General features: G+C 51.9%; 1 protein-coding gene across 1 annotated transcript in view; it reads left to right on the forward strand.

Annotated features, from left to right (window-relative positions):
* The window catches only part of NKD1 (NKD inhibitor of WNT signaling pathway 1), an 85,760-nt gene that overhangs the window by 52,684 nt on the left and 14,294 nt on the right, over positions 1–18,782 (forward strand). The window contains exon 4 of the mRNA XM_033218365.1: positions 5,767–5,833. Coding sequence (XP_033074256.1) covers positions 5,767–5,833 — 67 coding nt within the window. The remainder of the gene's footprint in view (positions 1–5,766; positions 5,834–18,782) is intronic.

Raw genomic sequence — 18,782 nt, forward strand, 5'->3', positions numbered from 1 at the left:
TTTTACTAAATTGGATTTTAATTACCCAAGTAATATACTCATCCATTAAACATGAGAACACTTCAGATAAGGCTGGGGTTTATGACCCCCCACACCCGCTGCCTCTGTCTGCCCTCCCTTCCCTGGAGGTCGCTGTGGCTGTCGTCTTCCGCATGTTCACCCACACGGGGATAATCTCATGGTGTACATGGGTTTGGTGCTCTCCTCTGTGTACAGGTAGCAGCACAGTCTGCGTATCTTCCTGTCGTGGCTCCTTTGCCCGTGCTGTGGTCTGGCTGTCTGCCTGAGAGATCTGCAGGTCTGTCTTGTTCTTTTGGAGTCCCTCTCATGTGGTGTTCCTCTGTGGAGATCCAGTGCACGTGCCTTTGGGACATCCAGGGTGTTCCTGACTGCGGATTAACAGGAAGTGCGTTGCATTAAACATCACTGGATTTAAATGTGCCTCCTGGACACACATGTGAGCATCGTCTCAGGGTGGACATTGAGGCACTGGCTCGCCAGGCATTAGGATGGAATGTGAGAATGTTCCTGAACCTGTGTTGGGAAGAGGAGAGAAACTGATGTTAGTGCTTCCAGCTTCGCATTAGACACCATCTAGGCCTGTTGTCTACGTTTTCTCATTGACTGCTCTTTGACATCAAAATCCCCATTTTACAGAAGGGGAAAATGGAGGCTGGAGAAGTTAAGTGATGTGTCTGCTGCCAGTCGGCTGCTGAGGGTGGGGCTGGGCCCGGAGCCTGGGTGCCCCGACTGCCAGGTTGCTCTGGACGCTGGGGAGTGGAGCATCCCTGTCCTGCCTCCTGAGAGGGAACAAGAGGAAGGCAAGAGCTTGCTCTCAGCAAGGCCTGGAGAGCGCCTGGCCGGGCTGCAGCCTCAGCGTACTGGGAAGAGAGAGCTTGCCAGGAATTTCCTGGGGCAGCTCCAGGGTAGGCTGCTTGGATCTAAGGGTTACAGGGTGGCCTGGGCCCTGCCCGCCCCCCCCCCCTTTCCCCGGCACGTCCCAACCCTGTACATTCTTGGAATCTGTGAGTTGTGCCGTGTTCTGTGGGCACTGGGAGTTTGCTTTGAAACCCGTGGCACCAACATCTGTTAGCTCTTAGAGAACAGAAAGATTGACAAAGCACTGCTGGGGCAGGCGGTGGGGGAAGATCTTACATTCAGGAGTAGGAAGTCTCAAAGACAGAGGAAAAACCCCAGCCAAACTCCAGCTCGCTCCCCAAGGCTGCTTTGATGTGGTTTTCCCATTCCCAGAGGCCTTATAAGGTATCGTGCCTGGATTCTGGGCTCTGGACTGGTGCTGGCCGCACACCCTGTGCCCGGAGGAGCTGGCCTCTCTTCCTGGGGCCCAGTGTAGGGCAGAGGAGGGGCTTTAGGGCCAGCTGATGGGGCACCACTGGGACTTAGGAAGGTGGCACATCTGGGCCTGAGAGGCCACCAAGCCAGGCCACTGAGCAGGAGCAGCCTGGCCCCAGGTCTGGTGGAGCAGGGGCTCTGGAGACCCAGGAAGGTCTTTGATCAGAACTTGCAGAAGAGTCTGAGGCCCACTGTCCGGGAGGCTAGAGGGGAGGGGCCTGGGACCACGGGCAGAGTGACAACTAAGTAGACAAAAGAAGTGGAGGAGGGTGGCCACTGCAGCCAAGCCCCACATGTGGGTTTCCCAGGTGCAGTGGTAAAGGGTGTGGGCTTGGGCACTGGCACTTACTAGCTGTGTGACCTTGGGCAAGTAAGTCACTTGACCTTTCTGTGCCTCAGTTGTCTCATCTGTAAAGCAGGGTAGTCGTGGCAGTCCTTTGGAATACCTGAAAGGATTGCCACGAGGGGGAAATGCAGCCCCCAGAAAACCGTGTGCTGGGCAGGATGGGGCATGTTTCCAGGTGTCTGTGAGGGCATATGGGGTCTGGCGAGTCTCTCAGCTCGTCCCAGCAATGTTCTGGCCACCATATGATAATAGCAAGAGTAATAAACAGTAACTACTGACCTGATGAACCCCATTCCCGCTTTCAGCTGCCCTGCTAAGCGCTTCACACGCAATGACTTCCTCACTTCTCACACTGCCCCCCTCAGATATCCTGATTGCTGTCGCCCCTGTTTACGAATGGGGAGACTGAGGTGCACTAGAGATAAAGTTCCTTCCGCCAGGTGGCGCAGCACATGTGAGGCAGAGCTGGGATTTGAACCAAGGTCTGACCACCTCCAGTTCCATGCCCTCTGCACGGGGGCTCGCAGTGGCGCCGTCGAAGGTCGGAGTGTCTCCCAGCAACAGCTGCCTTCCCGAAGGGTGGTGCCGAGGGCCTGGCCCTGGCCCTGACATGTGAGGCTGCCAGCCAGGGCTCAGCTTGAGGGCAGGGCTAAGTCCTCAAGTTGTGGGGAGCAGCAGGGGAGCTTTGAGTCTTGCTAGGCTGATGGGAGACGTTGACCACTCACCCACTGGAGCTGCCGGCTGGGCTATTTTTCTTGCACTCCTTTAGGTGTGATCCTTGGTCCCTGGTAGGCACCAGGGCTCCTGGCCACCTCTGCTCCCATGCCCACAGGAGCCCTGGTTGCATGAGTAGGAGCCCGGGCTGAGGCACCTGAAGGAGCTGGCTCGAGTCCCCACTTTGCCCCTTGCTGGCAGGTGATCCAGAGGGGGTTGCAGCCTCTTGGAGCCTCTTAGCCACTTAGATGCAGGGCTGTGGGGAGGCCATTCTCCGGAGCCTCCCGTGAGGATCCCATTGGTCAGTACCTCGCACACTGTGAGCACGCGGTAGATGACGGGTGACTGTCATCAGCACCGTTTCTGGTCTCATATGGTCCTTCAGGGTTGAGGCCACTTTCTTTGTAGATAATAACAGTAACGATTATACCTCTCACTTTACAATTTGCAAATCATTTTAATGAGCATCTATTTCTTGAGAGATGGAAAGACCAGGGCTGTTGTGATGATTCAAGGGGTTAATAAATACACATGTACACAGTTGGCCCTCCATATCCATGGGCTCTGTATTTATGGATTCAGCCAACCATAGATAGGAAATATTTGGAAACAAAAAAGCATCCGTACTGAACACATACAGACTTTTCTTGTCCTTATTCCCTAAGCAATACAGTATAACAACAATTTCCATAGCATTTGCACTCTGTTAGGTATTGTAAGTAATCTAGAGGTGATTTAAAGTATAGGGGAGGATGTTCGTAGGTTATATGCAAATACTACACCATTTATATACAGGACTTGAGCATCTACAGATTTTGATAGCCTCAGGGAGTTTTGGAACCAGTCGCCCACGGGTACCGAGGAATGACTGTATACATAAAGTGCCTGACACATGGAAAATGCACAGTAAGTGTCAGCTGTTTGGTTATTATTATGGTTGATGACTATGCCCATTTTACAAATAAGTAGACTGAGGTCCAAAGGCGAGGCAGGCGGTACAGCCAGGATGTGATCCTGTGTTTGGCTCCACATCCCACATGGCTTCTGGCCTAGAGACTCAAAGCTCTAGGAGCATGCACACTGCATGCCGCAGACCCTGGCTGTGTGGCTCAGCAGAGGAGATGCATTTTTTTTTTTTTTTTTTGAGACGGAGTCTCACACTGTCACCCAGGCTGGAGTGCAGTGGCGCAATCTCAGCTTACTGTAGCCTCTACCTCCCAGGTTCAGACAATTCTTCTGCCTCAGCCTCCCAAGTAGTTGGATTACAGGTGCCTGCCACCATGCCCGGCTAATCTTTTGTATTTTTAGTAGAGACGGGGTTTCACCATGTTGGCCAGGTTGCCTGACCTCGTGATCCACCGGCCTAGGCCTCCCACAGTGCTGGGATTACAGGCGTGAGCCACTGCACCTGGCCGGGGAGAGAGAGTTTTTGCAAAGTTGAGCATTGGCACAGCACAGTGTGTCCACGGACCATGCCTCAGGGAGCTTTCCAGTGTTCTTCAGAGCAGGGTGCTCTTGAGTGGTGAGAGGCCTATCCTGGAACTTGCCAGAACTCTGCTTTCTGGGTGTGTCAGAGAGCTTGGTCCTCTGAATAGGGAGTGCTGAAGCTGTCATCGGTGATGACTGGGGTGCTTTGAGCACACGTGGTCATCGTTATAGGGTCCCACACGGCTGCCTTGTTGGTGGCGATGTCTGGAGTCTTTAAACTCTTCCAAGTGTGCCAGTAAAAAGACACGAGTACTCAGACGTCTCATTGATGCTGTCACCCGGCTGCGGTGCAGTCAGGGTGGCAGGCGCAGAGCCCCCCTCTGCAGAAGACCTCAGCGTGAAGAGGTGCACAGATTCTCTTGAAGACTGTTGCCTGTTCCCTCGAGGAAGCTCTGTCTACCAGCCTTTCAGGGGGCGGTGGCACCCGTCTTTCTCCTGCATGAAAGATGGGCTTTAATTGGCTGCTGGGGCGTCCCAGCCATCTAATGATGCCACCTGTGTGCATCCCTTTCCTGTCATCGTCTCCCAGCTCCCCTGTCAACTCGGGCTCTGTTAACACAAACAGCCAGTTTACAAGCCCAGGAAATGTTCGATGATTATAATAATTGGCGGAGGAGGAGAGGGAAGCCATCCTGACTCGAGGAATAAAGTAGCCTGGTTTTGAAGTAAATGGGACACCAGAATCTGAATGGCCACATTTTAACAGCTTTTAAGAAAGAGTGTGTAATGCCCTAGAAAGATTTGAAAGAAGAAAGAGAATAGCCACAAAATGTTAGCTGTTTGTCTTTAAAACAAAAAACAAAGAAAAGCAAGAGGCTTACCTCCAGCTGTGTCCAGTTGATGAGATCAGCAATACAAAGCCGTGTTTTTCTTTTGTTCATCAAGATGAAGACTGGCTTTTTTTAAAGCATCATCTGAGGTGTAGAGTTTTTTTTTTCTCCCAAGGAAAGGGTTTTTTTTTTTTTTTTCTCTCTCTCTCTCTCTCTCTCTTTTATTTTCACAAAGAGAAGTTGGTGACAGCTGCTGAGTTTGGGCTTTTTATTGCTTGTCATTTTGTATTTTGAGAAGCACTACCATAGCATCATCATCCCCCCAAACCCTTGTCTGTCCTCCCATAACAGGAGTATTTCCTAAAGTGGGTTTCTTGGGACATGAATCTCGTGATGCTTTTGAAAAACGAAGCTCCATGGTCTGAGTAAGTTTGGAGAATGCAAAATATGCCAGCACTTGGAGATTCACAGTGTTTAGAACCATAGTAAAAGTCCTGATAAGTCCTGCTGTAAGGGATCTTGTTTAACTTTGTTTAAAAGAATCTTCTTTGATCATGGAAGTCTTCTGGCAGAATACCAATAAATACAGAAGACAGTTTGACAAGGTATGGTCTAGCTTCTTCCATATTTGGAGTTATCCTGCTAGGGTGGGTCAGACAGATGGGGCCTTTGTTGATATCCTAGAAATTTCCCAGCTTTTGGACCAGCAACACTCCCCTCGCTAACTTGACACCTCCTGGTCAGGTTAGTTGGGATGAGATCCCAGATATCCTTAACTCACTGGTGGGGAACAGGCAGGGTGAGTGCAAGGAATCAGGCTGGTTTCTGGAAAGCATGTGTGTTGGTGAAATATGGGAGGCATGATGGAAGACCATGTGGAGCCATAGCCTGCAGGGGCCTAAATGTTGTGCTGACACTTGTGGGTTTATGTTAAGGGCAGGAGGGACCCACCTTGTCGCTTAACTTTTCAGGTGCAATAGGATCTGCCTCACTTGACCTGAATTCCCATCAGAAGAATCAGCCCAGGGTCTTCAAGGCGCCACTTTTAATGTCTCAGCACTGTACTCCCCCTAATGCCTCTGCTTTGTCTTCTAGGAGCTCGTGGGCGACGTGTTGAGAGACACGCTCAGCGAGGAAGAGGAGGACGACTTCCGGCTGGAAGGTACTCGGAGTCCATTGCTCTCTTCCCAGCAGCAGCGAGTGGGGGAAGCCGGTGTCCGGCTGGCCATGTGCCCTGCATATTCCAGAAAATCTGCAGACGGAGGGCACAACAGGGACCTTGTGACCTTGTGACTCTGGGTGGGGGTGGACTGGAGGGTGGGATGGAGGAGAGGAGTAAGAGACAGATGTGGCACTTCATAGGTCCAAGCCCAGGTAGGGGCTGGTCCTGACCCTGCACCAGATTAGCTGGTGGACCTTGGACAGGTTGTTGAAACTCTGCTACTCCTCTGGGGATAATAAGAGTAGCTGCTCAGAGTGGTGTGTGAAGTGTGATCAGGCAGTGTTGGGCATGGAGTAAGCATAACACACAGTGCCTATTCCGTTTCCTCCATCGTGTCACTCCCTTGGCACATGAGTGCACACACACACACACACAGCCAGCCTCTCACCTCTCTCCTGTGTCGTCCTCCTTCCTTTCTTGAGACGGGGTCTTGCTCTGTCACCCAGGCTGGAGTGCAGTAGATAATCATTGCTCACTGCAGCCTCGACCTCTTGGGCTCAAGTGATTCTCTCACCTCAGCCTCTCAAGTAGCTAGGACTACAGTTGCACACCACCATGCCAAGCTAATTTTTAAATTTTTCTGTAGAGACGGGATCTCATTATGTTGCCCAGACTGGTCTTGAACTTCTGGCCTCAAGCAACCCTCCCACCTTGGCCTCCCAAAGTGCTGGGGTTACAGGCATGAGCCACCGCACTTGGCCGCTGCTTTCTTTCTTCATGGTAAAGCGCCGTGTTGTAGAGAGAATCAGGACGCTCAAGTAGAGGGTCTGCTGGCTGCTGGTGTGCTGGTTTGACTTTGGGAAGGCCACCCCACCTTTCTGAGCCTCAGTTTCCACATCTGTAGAATGGGAACAAGGGCCTTTGCCCTGCTTGGCTCCCAGAATTGGTGCCAGGAATGGATGACAGCATGAAGCAGAGTGTTTGCTGAATGGGAGATTTTAAATTCAGAAGCAGGAAGAAATCACCAAATGGGGGGCTGCCTTATGAGAGTAAGGAAGGACATCTCTGCTGAGAGCAGGGCAGACAGCTGGCCGGAGAGCTGGGGAGCCATGGTGCAAGGGTCTGCGGAGGGGGATCCAGGCCTGCGGGTGTCCGAAGGGCCGTAAGAGGAGAGCAGACCGTTCTGGGAAGTTCTTAAGGGGAGCCTGGGCCAGACCTGAGGACCGTGGCCACATCTGGCCTGAGAGCTGTTATAAATAGAGAATCTTCACTCCAGCCCAGGCCTGCTGAATCCGATCTGCATTTTAATAAGCTCCCCAGGTGACTTGCATGCACACTACACTCGGAGAAGCACTGTTTGAAGATACTCCGTTGCCTAGAAGTTGGAGGCAGTTTGGAGAGCCAGGTATCTAGCAAACTTTGTTCAAATGTAAGCAGGCCCCAGATCAAGGGGGAGGAGTCCCGTGAACAGAAAGCTTTGTATGTGCATACAGTCTGATATCTTTTATGAAAAGAAGGCACCAGACCATCCTCAGGAGTTTCTTAGGGTACCACATATGCATATGACTGTGTGGATAGAGGCCTAGACAGATGATAACCATAGCTCTTTCCAAACATGGGAGGAGACTTAAGTCTGTGTTATCTGCATTTCATGGTTAAACTGTTTTAAGAAGAACATAGTTGGGCATGGTGGCTCATGCTTATAATCTCAGCACTTTGGGAGGCTGGGGCTGGAGAATTGCTTGAGCTCACGAGTTCAAGACCAGCCTGGGCAACATAACAAGACCCTGTCTCTATTATCAATAATTCTAAAATTATATATTTTTAAAAAATCAAAAAAGGACATAATTATGTATTCCTTATGAATTTAAAAACTAATGTCAGTATTTAAAAGTGAAAACCATAAATAAGGCAGCAGGAGCAGAGCTGCTCTGGTTTGAGTCAGGTGGGCATTTGGACCTGTCCGTGTGGCCCTTAAGACCCCATGAGGGACCCTGGACCCAGTGGCCATCTGTGGTCCTCTGGCACCCTTGGTCCTGTGGTCTGGGCAATATGATGTGGATGGCAGGCCACCACATGGCTAGGTCTGGTGAGAGCAGGTGCTACTGAGTTCTGGCCACAGAAAACCAGCTGCCTGCTCCGGACCTGGGGCTGGGGGGTCCCTCTGTGCTACTGGCCAAGGGAGAAAAAGCTGAGTCCTGAATCTCTTCTTTGTCTTCCTGTTGGCCAAGTTCATTGCCTCTTGGCGGGCTGGAGAGCTGTTTAAGAGAGAAAAAAGGCCATCTGAGGCGTGAAGATAAAAAGAAGTCTTTTAGCCATCCCAGGAGAGGATGGCTTTAGCTCCCGCGTTGTTATGTAAAGCCGGCCCTAATCCAGCGTCTTAACCGCCTTAACTGGCCAGCTGGGAGCGGGAGGGATGGGAGATTAAGGCTGGGCTTGGTGCGAGGGCCAGGGCTGCAGAGCTCCTTTTGAACTGGGGAAAGAACAAAGTAAACATCAAAAGTCCCAAGCTCTGAGAGCTGGCTGGGCGTGGCAGGGCTGGTGAGGTGAGGCTTTTATGGGGAGGAGGGGAGAGGGCCCCCTCCTCAGCTGACCCAGCTGGGGTCTGAGGACCGGCGAGGGGTGACCCCATGCTTACCTTCAGTGCACACCCGGCCTCCCTGCCCCACAGCTGGGCAGCACTCCAGGTAGTCGCAGCCTGTGGCTTGGGCCCCACGGGGAGAATGGGTGCCAGGCCGTGTTCTCCTGCATGGCCTCCAGGAGTCACTGTGTCTGAGGGTGCTCCAGCCACTGCTTCGTCCCCCTCTCCCATCTCCCTTTCTCCAGGGACCCCCTGCCTCTCACCTGGTGAACCCTGCCCCCGCCCAGCTTCTTGGCTGTCTCTGTGTCTCACCTCTGGGCCTTTGCTCATTCTCGCTCTGCGTCCTCAAGTGCCTGGTTCCTGTCTCTCCACTTCCTGGCATCTTTCTCTAGGAAGCCCCCTCTGCAGGGCACGGTCCAGCCTGCAGGGTCCCTGCTTCCTAAAGGAGATGCTACAACCACTGAAGTCAGGCAGCCCCTCCTCCTCAGGACCAGGCCCGGGCCTCCCAGCTTCCAGGGCAGGCCTTGCTTTGCCCCTGCCGCCCCCTCCCCACTGGCCTGACGTGCAGACGTGGCAGCCCTTGGGGTGGTCTCTGCTTCCTCAACCCAAGGGTGGATGTGCCTGGAGTTGCTCGTTCAGCCCAGCAGGGAGCAGTGCTAGGACCGAGACCTGGTGGGGGCTTAGCAGCACTCTGGAAACTCAGGTCCTGTTCAGCTCTGCAATGGTCCCTAACTTTGCCTTCCTCATCTCTCCTCCCTTCATTCTGACTTTTTATGGATTTGCAGCTCAGACCCCATTCTAGCCTGGCTTACCCACACTCACTATGTGACCTTGGGCGGGTCACTTCCCTGTGGCTCAGTTTCCTCACTGGGTTCCTTGTAGCACTTCTTCGCCAGGGTTATCGTGAAGACAGTGAGGTGATGGATGTAGGTCCCAAGGGTGGCCCTGGTACAGCGTAAGTGCCCAACACACTTGAGCTGCCATGATTCTTGTTTCCTGGGTTCAGTTTTCTTGAAGAGGCGCCAGCCCGTGTTTATAATCATTTACCTAGCCCAGATGAAAGACGGCCTCTTTGCAAAGCTTCTTTAATCCTATTAGAATCTCCAAAGGCCTCCCTGTGCTCCCGGTGTCTGGAGTAGGGTCTGGCATGCTGTATGTGCTCAATAAATAAACACTCACTGAAGAGGGAAAGTCAACACCCTGTAGTCACTGAAAGCAGGCGACCCCTCCCTCTGCCTCACTGAAAGCAGGTGACCCCTTCCTCCGGCCTCTCAGACAGGTCCTATGTACCTGTGTTGGGGCCTAGGCTAGTCCGTCCAGGCTCCCAGGGGTCAGATGTTGGGCAAAGGGACTTGGGAGGCCTATAGTCTCTTTCATCGGCAGTTGGAAAACTGAAGCCCAGAGAGGGGAAGTGACCTGTCTAAGGTCACACAGCAGACTGAGAACAGAATCTGGCCCCTCATTCCTCACCATTCAGTATGTGCTGGGCATTTGCTGCAGCTAGGGGCTCTGCTGGGCCCTGGATTCACAGTGAGCAAGGTAGGCAGGCCCATTGGTCATAACATTCACAGGAAGGAGGCAGGGATGAATACGTAAATCTGCGAAGGAGCATGGAAGTTTCTGGTAGTGGTTCTCTGCTAAGAGGTAAAACCCAGGAAGAGGTAGAGTGAGGAGGCTTTTCTGAGAAGGTGATGTTTCACCTGAGATGCAGATGTCAGGAAGGAGCCAGCCATGGAAGAATGTAGGGGGAGAGCAGCTAGGAGGAGTGAGCAGAACCCCAGGGTAGAGGGAACTTGGTGTTTGGGGAAGAACAGAAAGGAGGCCGTTGTGGCATCAGGAATGAGAGTGGGGTGGTCGTCAAGTGTGGGACCACGCACTTGGGTTGGAGAGGGTTGAGTGGGTGACTGCTGGATTCTGACCTGTTTTAAGAAGCGAATTCTGGCTTCTGGGAGGGACTGCCCGGGCAGGGAGGAAGAGGGCAATGAAACCAGGAGGTGATTGCAGGGTTGCAGGCGAGAGGATTTGGTGCTGGCCTAGTTTGGGAGCTTGGGGCTGTGGAGAAGTCCATGAGGCTGGGGGTTGGAGCTGGTGAGAAGGGGGTTGACGGAGTGATAGAGATCAGGGATGCATCTTAGACTTTTGGCTTCAGGAACTAAGGATTTGGCAGTGTCACTTCTGAGGTGGAGGTTTTGGCAGGTGACCATCAAGTCTCCTGTTTTTGGACCTGTTGGGTTCAAGATGCCCATTTAACATCCAAGGAGAGGTACCGAGGAGGCCGTGGGATACCTGCTGATTGGAGCTTGGGGTTCAGGGAGCAGTTGGGCAAGAAACAGAGAGAGAGCGAGTTAAGACTTCTCAGGAAGTAGCCATGGACATTGCCCGGGACTCCCAGGCAAGGCTCCCTAATACACAGGGCTGGTGGTGGCTTCCTAGGAAGGCTGGGAGGAAGGGGAGTTCACGGGAGGGCAACGGGGACCCCCAGATGGAGGGGCAGGTGCCCATGCCCTGCTGGCTCCTCTCCCTCAGTTCAGAGCCCATCCTGTCGGGGGATGTCAGCGGCCCTGACTCTCCACTCCCCTGCAGTCCCCCCAGAAGCTGAGTTGCAGCGGTGACAGAGAACAAGCGGACTTTGTTACCTTGGCAGTTTCTCTCAAGTCTGCTCCTCATAAAAGCTCAGCTGGAACAGTGGAAATTCTGACTTGTGTCAGATACCGGAGAGGCTTTAATAGTTTCAAGTAGCTGGGGTTAGATTGTAAAAGCTGAATTTCATCACATGTTTTAACTTGGGTGGGGATGGAGGGGGGAGAGTGGAAGGGACATGATATTTTTAGCCCACAGAAGGCTTTTTCTCCCCTTTCCCCCTCTCTTTCTCCCGGGGCTTCCCCCTCCCTCCCTGAACAGATGTTTCGTCTCAATCCTGTTCAGATCTCAAAGCCGAGTGGCCACCAGCCTTATGCTCTGATGAGGAAAAAAAGGCCAGAATGTTATTTGTTGAGAAGAATTTGCTCGCCCATCCCCTTTTTCCCCTTTTTTGTTTCCCCTCAGTTACAATTGGTCCATAAGCAAAATCCTGTGGCAGTAAAATGCAGCTGGGAGGCAGGATGGTGGAGAAGAAGACCCTGCTGGCATTTCTGGTCTCAGGAAGGGGCAGACCCCCACTGGTGAGAAAGCTGGACATTGCCCTAGAGGGCACTGCCCTGGGGGAGTGAATCACTGCTGTGGTGCTGGTACTGGTGGTTTTTCCTAAAAAGCAGGATCTCAGAGAGATGGATGTGTTAAGTCAGGATTTTTTCGGTTCTTTTGGACACTCACTTAAACTTTTGGCTCATGAAATTGAAAAATCCTAGGGTAGATCTTGCCTAAAAAGGCCTGTTTGGATTCTGGAGCTAAAACTGTGTCGTGGACACATGCACGCACACACACACTCACACATGCACGTATATTCACACACTCACACACGTGACTCTCTCGTTGCCCCTCTGTGTCCCTCTCCATCATCTCTCCCTCTGTTCCCTGGTAGCTTCTCCCCCACAGGTGGCGAGGGTGGCAGTGCCCAGTTGTGGGCGCTGCCATCCTATGAGCACAGCCCTCTCAGGTGGAAGAAAGTTCCCAGGTCACAGTGCTCCTTGCACATGTCGGACTCACTTTACTGACCACTTTACTGGTCACTTGACCAGGGTAAATCTAGGTTTTGTGGGACCTGAAGCTTTCAGGGGCTAAACCAAAATAAATATCTCACCACCTCAGTCTCTCCTTAGCTCATGTCCAGAAATACCTGTATTTCCCCCAGTATCACCTCACACAGGCACAGGATGTCAGAATGGTTAGATGACAATCTTAATAGATTGAGGATAAAATGCCTAATTTGGAAAATGTTACAAATACAAACACATATGACCACATAAACACCTTCAAAGACCCATTCTGACTTGGAAAGGGCCCATATAGGTGAGAGGGCCCAGAAGTCTAGCTTCATTAGCTTCTCCATAAACTCTCCTTTCATACTGACCTAGGACCAGCCAGCCACATGGCCTTCAGGATGAAACAAGCCGGGTCAGGTGGGGGTACTGAGTGCAGTGCGACCCTGGAGTGGGATCAGTCTCCATAAATTACATAGACTGAGAGTGGGGGATGAGTGACTCTGCAGAGGAAAGCCAGATGCTATTATCAGAAGGAGAAGGATTGTTGGATAGGCAGGAACAGGTGTCAGCTATTGTGGTCTGACACAGTGGAGAGGCCAGTGGTTGAGGAGTTGGGAAAGTGGGATTTAGTTCTCTTTGTTCCACAACTTCTGGGTTCAAATCCTGGTTCTGCTACTTACTGTTGTTTCCTTTTGATGAAGCTGATGATGCTGATGATGATACAGCATCTATAGTGTGAGACACTGCCCTATAGACATATATATCTCAGGGTATATATATTGGGCTGACAGAAGATTCAGATGATTAAATGAGTGATACAATAATGGTGTAATAAGGCTCACTGAGCAGGGAAGCCTAACCTAGCCCTGAGGGTGTGAGAGCATGCTGCTCAGAAGAAGGGAGGCTTAAACTGAAGACCTGAAGGATGAGCGGGAATTGCAGAGCTGGAAAGAGCATTCTTGGCAGGGATGAGGGCATGGCAGGCTCAGAAAAGGGAACGCAGTTCCATAGAGAGACAGGGCTGAGAGGCAGCAGCAGCCGGGTTGTGGAAGCCTTTGCACCCCTCCTTAGGGGAAAGGGGGCCACTGGAGGGGTTTAAGCAGGGAAACGGCGTAATCAGTTTTGGTTTTTAAGCTTAGTTTCCTCTTTTGCACAATGCCAACAGTAGCACATTCAGTGTTAAGAGGACTTAATGGAATAATGTGTGGTACTACTAACTTCATCAGCCTCTCCGTGCGGCCCACCAAATTGTGTGGCTGTGTTTACAAACAGAGTTGGGATCGCTAGGACCCTCATTCCCTGCGGAGAGCCTGATACAGATACTGCAAGAAACCATTTGGCCTGGAATGCACATATGATATCTTTCTCTTTTTACTGGCAGCAGATTTACCCGCCTAATTATATTTGGCAGAGGCTAATATTAAAATTCATCTGCATTCCCTCGAACAGCTGCTGTCAGAAGGTTGCGGACTCAAACATCTTGGCAAGCAACCCTGAGACTAAAATATTTGCAGCAGATAATCTGTACGTGGACAATTGAGAAAGGACTGTGGATATGTCAGGGCGAGCATCCAGACTCTAGCAAGGAAGTTCTGGCTTGTGTTAAATTTTACATTGTATTCACTGAGAAGAACTTGCCAGGTAACTAGGCTAAGAGAGGGGTCTGCCATGCATTTGAAGTGTTAGTAATTTCTGGTCTTTAGTGGGGCCGATTTAGTCATAACTGTGTTTCAAATTCGTCTCTTCTTTCGAAGTTTCATATGCACCAGGCCTTTCTGGATTGTGTTAAGATAAGCTGGCATTTACTGGTATCATCCCGGGTTTGGATTTTTACCAAAATTTCAACTCCTCACCTCCCCATGGCACTTCCCAGTCTCCATCAAGGCAGAAGGTGTGGCATATTTGTTATGTAGCCAGACTTCCTTATGCCTACCTGTAGAATGTGCTGTAGTTCAGCAGGCCTGGCAGAATCTTTGCCCTGTGCATGTATGGGAAGCGCTAGGCATTGGGCAACCTGGGAGCAGAAGCCTAGAGGGCCCCAGATCTCAAGAAACTTGCTTTCTGGCTGTGCAGATGTGGAGGCTCCTGTGAGGCAATCAGAAGGTCCCAGATAGGAGTGTACAGAATAAAGTGCTAGACTGAACGGCGGGAGACAGCACCCCACTAGCTCCGGATGCATTCGTGCAAATTAGAAAAAAGCTGCCCCTCCTCAAGACACCTTTCTGCCATCTGTCCAAAGGATGTCATAAGCAATACACGTATCTAGGGTATCAGTCATGTGAGTGGCACCACCTGGGGATGTACAGTGCACAGCCTGCTTCTTGGAGCTGGTCTCCTAGTGACCCCAAGTGACCCCAGACCAAGGGGAAGAGCCCTGAGGAGCTCACCCTGCCAGACTGTTGAGGAGGGTGGGTCTGTTTTATTTCACAGGCCTTCTTCTCTTGCTGTTAGGGTGGCGCCAGCTGTCAGCAGCTTGGGCTGGGTGGGCCGTGCCATCCTGCTCCCTGGGTCACTGCCATTTGCCAGGGTAAACAGTCCCGAGTGACTGTGGCTCTCACAGCATGCGATCCCCAAGGAGCCTCCCACTGGGCCCATGGGGAGTCGGGAGGGGTGTCTAGACCCACAATCAAAGTTGTCACCATTCAGGTATTTCCTCACTGTCTTTCGCTCTCTCTTCCTCTCCACCCCTCCCTTTTTTTTTAAACTGGGGGAGGGGAGAGGGAAGAGACTGTCTTTGATCTCAGCGGAGGAAAAAAGTCTGTTCTGTTCAGGCTTTTGGCTAACACAACAAACAGTGTTTAAAATTTAACTTTGCTTAATTAATTAGTAATTCTGTTTAATGCTGTCTGATCTCCCTCCAAAAGGTATTTTGAAGCTTGAGAAGGGAACATCAAAGGGAGCCGGGTGAAGATGGTCAAGTAATGCATTTAATCTGGCAGTTGCCGAGGGTGGAGAGCTGCCAGGCTGGGAGCTAATGGGGAGAGAACCGTCATTTGGTAAACACAGCAAGCCGACTCCTCGTGGCTGTGGTGTGAGGAGGGACAGGGAGCAGCTTCCAAAGAGAAGGAGCTCCTCAAACCAGTACCACTCCCCCAGATTCATATGAGCTGACAATAGGCTTTAAGAAAGCAGAGTTGACATTTTCTTTCTTCCATGGCCACTGTATGTTTGGGCAGATTGTGTACTGCACAAGGGTTTCCAACCAAGCAGGCAAGTTATAGGTGAAATTGTCTGTGCCCTGCTCCTCAAGCACATATCCTGCGCTTGGAAGTGGAGGGTAGCACACATCTAAAGCAGCAATCGATCCACAGACTTTTTCCTGAAGGGCCAGATAGTATGTATTTCAGACTTTGTGGGCTCTGTTGCAACAGTTCAACTCTGCTGTCATAGAGTGAAAGAAGCCATGGACAATGCAAATAAGCATGGCCGTGTCCCAATAAAACTTTATTTACAGAAACAGGAGGTGGGCCAGGTTTGGCTCAGCAAATGTACTTTGCCACTTCCTGCTCTAAGTCACCCAAAAGTACTTCTTAGGCAAGTGAAAGGCCTTTTTTCCCACCTGGTCCTCTACTTTCCTTTTTTCTTCCAAATGAGCAGTGTCTCCTGCACAGTTCCTCAGGCTTTCAGTTGAAGAGTGATCAGCATGATCAGCACTCCCTGAAATTAGGCCCCCAAAAGATAATTTCCCAAGGGGAAAAATGGCTGGGCTAAACCAGAATCAGAGGCAGAGAATGGACTCAGACTCTGGTGCCAAAGCTGATCTCAACAGAAATATATCATTGCAATCCCCCTTGGCATGACCTGGGCAGCCTGCAGCGAGCACCAGTCCCCCTCTTCTGCCTCCCATGAGCCTGCTCTCACTGATGGGTGGAGGGTGGTTTCTTCTGCACAGGACTGACTGGGGGCCTTGGTGGCTTGACTTAGTTTAGTTTCAGAGGGCTCATATGTGGATGAGGCCTGGCCCCTGCCCCTGGCATTGGGGTCTGCATGGCCAGTTCTCTGCCACCTCTTCTGGCTACTGGGCAGGGGACAATAGGAGGGTGAATGACCTTCTTTGGTGGAGATAGAGTGCTGACCGTCCTTGTTCCTGACCCTCACAGCCCCAGGGCAGGATGGATCACAGGCCCCATGCTGGGAGGGGCCCCTGGTGGGTTCAGCTGACCTGTGGATGTCTGGGTGACTTTCTGAGCTGGGATGGGATGAGGGAGCCACTGGTGAAGAAAGGACAATCCCGACCACCGTAGTCTTTGGGGAAGATATATGAGGGGTCGAGGAGGATGTTTTCCAGCCCCTTCAGGTGAGGAGAAAGGAAGGAAGAGGGGAGGTCCTGAGGGAAGACAGGCTGTCCGTGCATGGTGGGGGAAGAGTGCTCCAGGGGAGGAGAGAGCAGGGACAGAGGTTCCTTTTCTTTGGATTTTATCAAGTGGAACATGAAAGGCAACATTGAACCTGAAGGTGGTTTTCTGATAACTTCCCTTTGAACTTGAAGTTTGGTTTCGACAAGCCTGGCCAGCTTGCATCTCCAGCCAGGACCTCTGCAGAGAGAGGCAGCGGCTTTGAAGATGGAGCTGGGCTTTGTTTTTCTTTCTTCTTTTTCTTTCTCTTCTTTCCCCCTGCCTGGGAGGGGTGAGTAGAGGATGCTGCAGGCCGTGATATTACTCTGGTTTCTCCAGTGGGGCAGCCTGGGGTCAAGCCGGATCGTTGGGATCTGGGCTGTCAGCTGGGACCACAGTCTGTCTACATCCTTGGCAAAGCCAGCATTTATTGAGCACCTACTGAGTGCTGGCCACTGTGCTCTGTAAGCTCTTTCCTCCTTGCCCTTTCCCAATAGCCCTGTGAAGGTGAGGCCGTCGTGTTCCCATTTTACAGACGAGGGGACTGAGGTCCAGAGGAGTCAAGGGCCTTGTCCAAAGCTGCCTGCACAGGCTGTGTGTATTTGATATAATGCTTTTGTGTCCATTTGCATTCCTGAAGCCTCTGTTTTGAGAAAACTTAGCTGCTAACTGTCCTGTTCCCAGGAGTCAGTGGGGTGGGGTCATCGGTCCCCTGACTGTTACTACTCATGGCCAGACCTAGCGCACTGGAGGTCTTAGCCCGTTGTGATCAGAGCTTGTTGCATCCACACAAGAATCCTCTGGGGAAGGGATTGGTAGCTTCCTCATTTTACAACTGGGAAACTGAGACGTCTAAAGAAGGTATGTGACCCGCCCAGGGTCACACAGTGCCAGAGAACAGAACCCAGGTGGAGATGACCGCTGCCCTGGCTGGCCGGCCTCCATTAGACAGAGAGAGGCAGGCCGAGAGAAGCACCGAGTCTCCAGAATTGAGCAATGAAAGGCAGGGAGGGGCAGCCTAGGACTGACTGTGAGCATGATTCAGGCTGCCTGGGTTCAAATCCCAGCTCTGTCGTTTACTAGCAAGGCACTTATCCTCTCCAAGCTTCAGTTTTCCCATCTGGAAAATGGAGCTAATCATAATAACTGCCTCACAGGGCTTCGTGAGGATGGAGTTAGTAAACAGCAAGTGCTTAGTCATTGCTGCCTCATCTTTACGTACAGTGGCGCCAAGGGGAAGTGCCTTAGTTAACTGCAGAGGAGAGAGCTCCCAGCCCGCAGGACCGAGCAGAGCAGGAGAGCAGGAGCCCAGGCCCACTGGGGGCATCCCCACTGTGCCTGGCCCAGGGACTATGCTTAGGTCCTTGCTTGCACAGCTGGGGTGTGTGAGTGTGGTAGGAGTGTGGGATCAGAGAGGCACAAAGCCCCCATCTAGTTGCCTGGCCAAGCAGCCTCATTTCTCCAGGCTGCTGACTTCCCAAGAAAGTCCTGCTTTGCCTTCCTTTCTGACTGGGGAGTCTCAGCTCCTCACATAACCCCCTGGGCCACATTTGGGTCAGGGTAGAGGGACCAGGCTCCCTTCCCGGAGTAGGAGCCAGGCCGTTTCTTCACCTTTAAAACAGGACAACAAATTTACTACCCCAGGGCAACAGAGGGAATCAGATGAGAGGAGCGGTGAGTGTGGCCTGGAAAAGATGTCTCCGGCAAACCCCAGCCCCGCCATCAGACAGAGACAAAATGGCAGAAGGGACTAAAGGAGGCTTATGGGACATTCCAAGAATTGATGGCACTTTGTAGCCTGGGTCCTAGGTCAAGGAGGATGGTGCTACCCTGAGCTGGCTTCCTCAGGAAAATAGTGTCAGTAGGTCCTGGGATTTCACACTCACCCTCCCACAGCTCCTGGCAGGCCACACACAGGGTCGTGACCTTTGGCAGAGAAGGGAGAACCTGGGGTGAGCAGAGGCCAAATGCAAGGTTCAGGATGAGTGTGCTCCCTGAAGATGCCTTTTGTGTATGTGCGAGTGTGTGCGCATGTGTGAGTGTGCATATGTGTGCGAGCAGGTGTGATGCATGAGTGTACATATATGTGCATGTGTGCATGTGCATACGTGTGTATGTGTGTGCATGTGTGCTTGTGCATACATATATGTGGACGAGTGCCAACCCAGTTGAACTCTGTTTCTGGCACTCCTCCTGGCCATCCACCAAGGTGCTGTAGGCTGTGCCCAGGTGGTAGCACCTTTGAGGAGGCCAAAATGTCAGCACGTAAGGCGGTAGGACTGCAGAAAATGGCCGTGGTTCCTAAGCTCCCTCGCCAGGCCCCAGAAGCACCCCTCCACTCTCATCCATCTGCCCTCTGGCCTGACACTGCTCTGGGTGGCTGTGTGCCTCCA

The sequence above is a fragment of the Trachypithecus francoisi genome, unplaced genomic scaffold, assembly GCF_009764315.1.
Source record: "Trachypithecus francoisi isolate TF-2019V2 unplaced genomic scaffold, Tfra_2.0 Lachesis_group10, whole genome shotgun sequence".
Lineage (NCBI taxonomy): Eukaryota > Metazoa > Chordata > Mammalia > Primates > Cercopithecidae > Trachypithecus > Trachypithecus francoisi.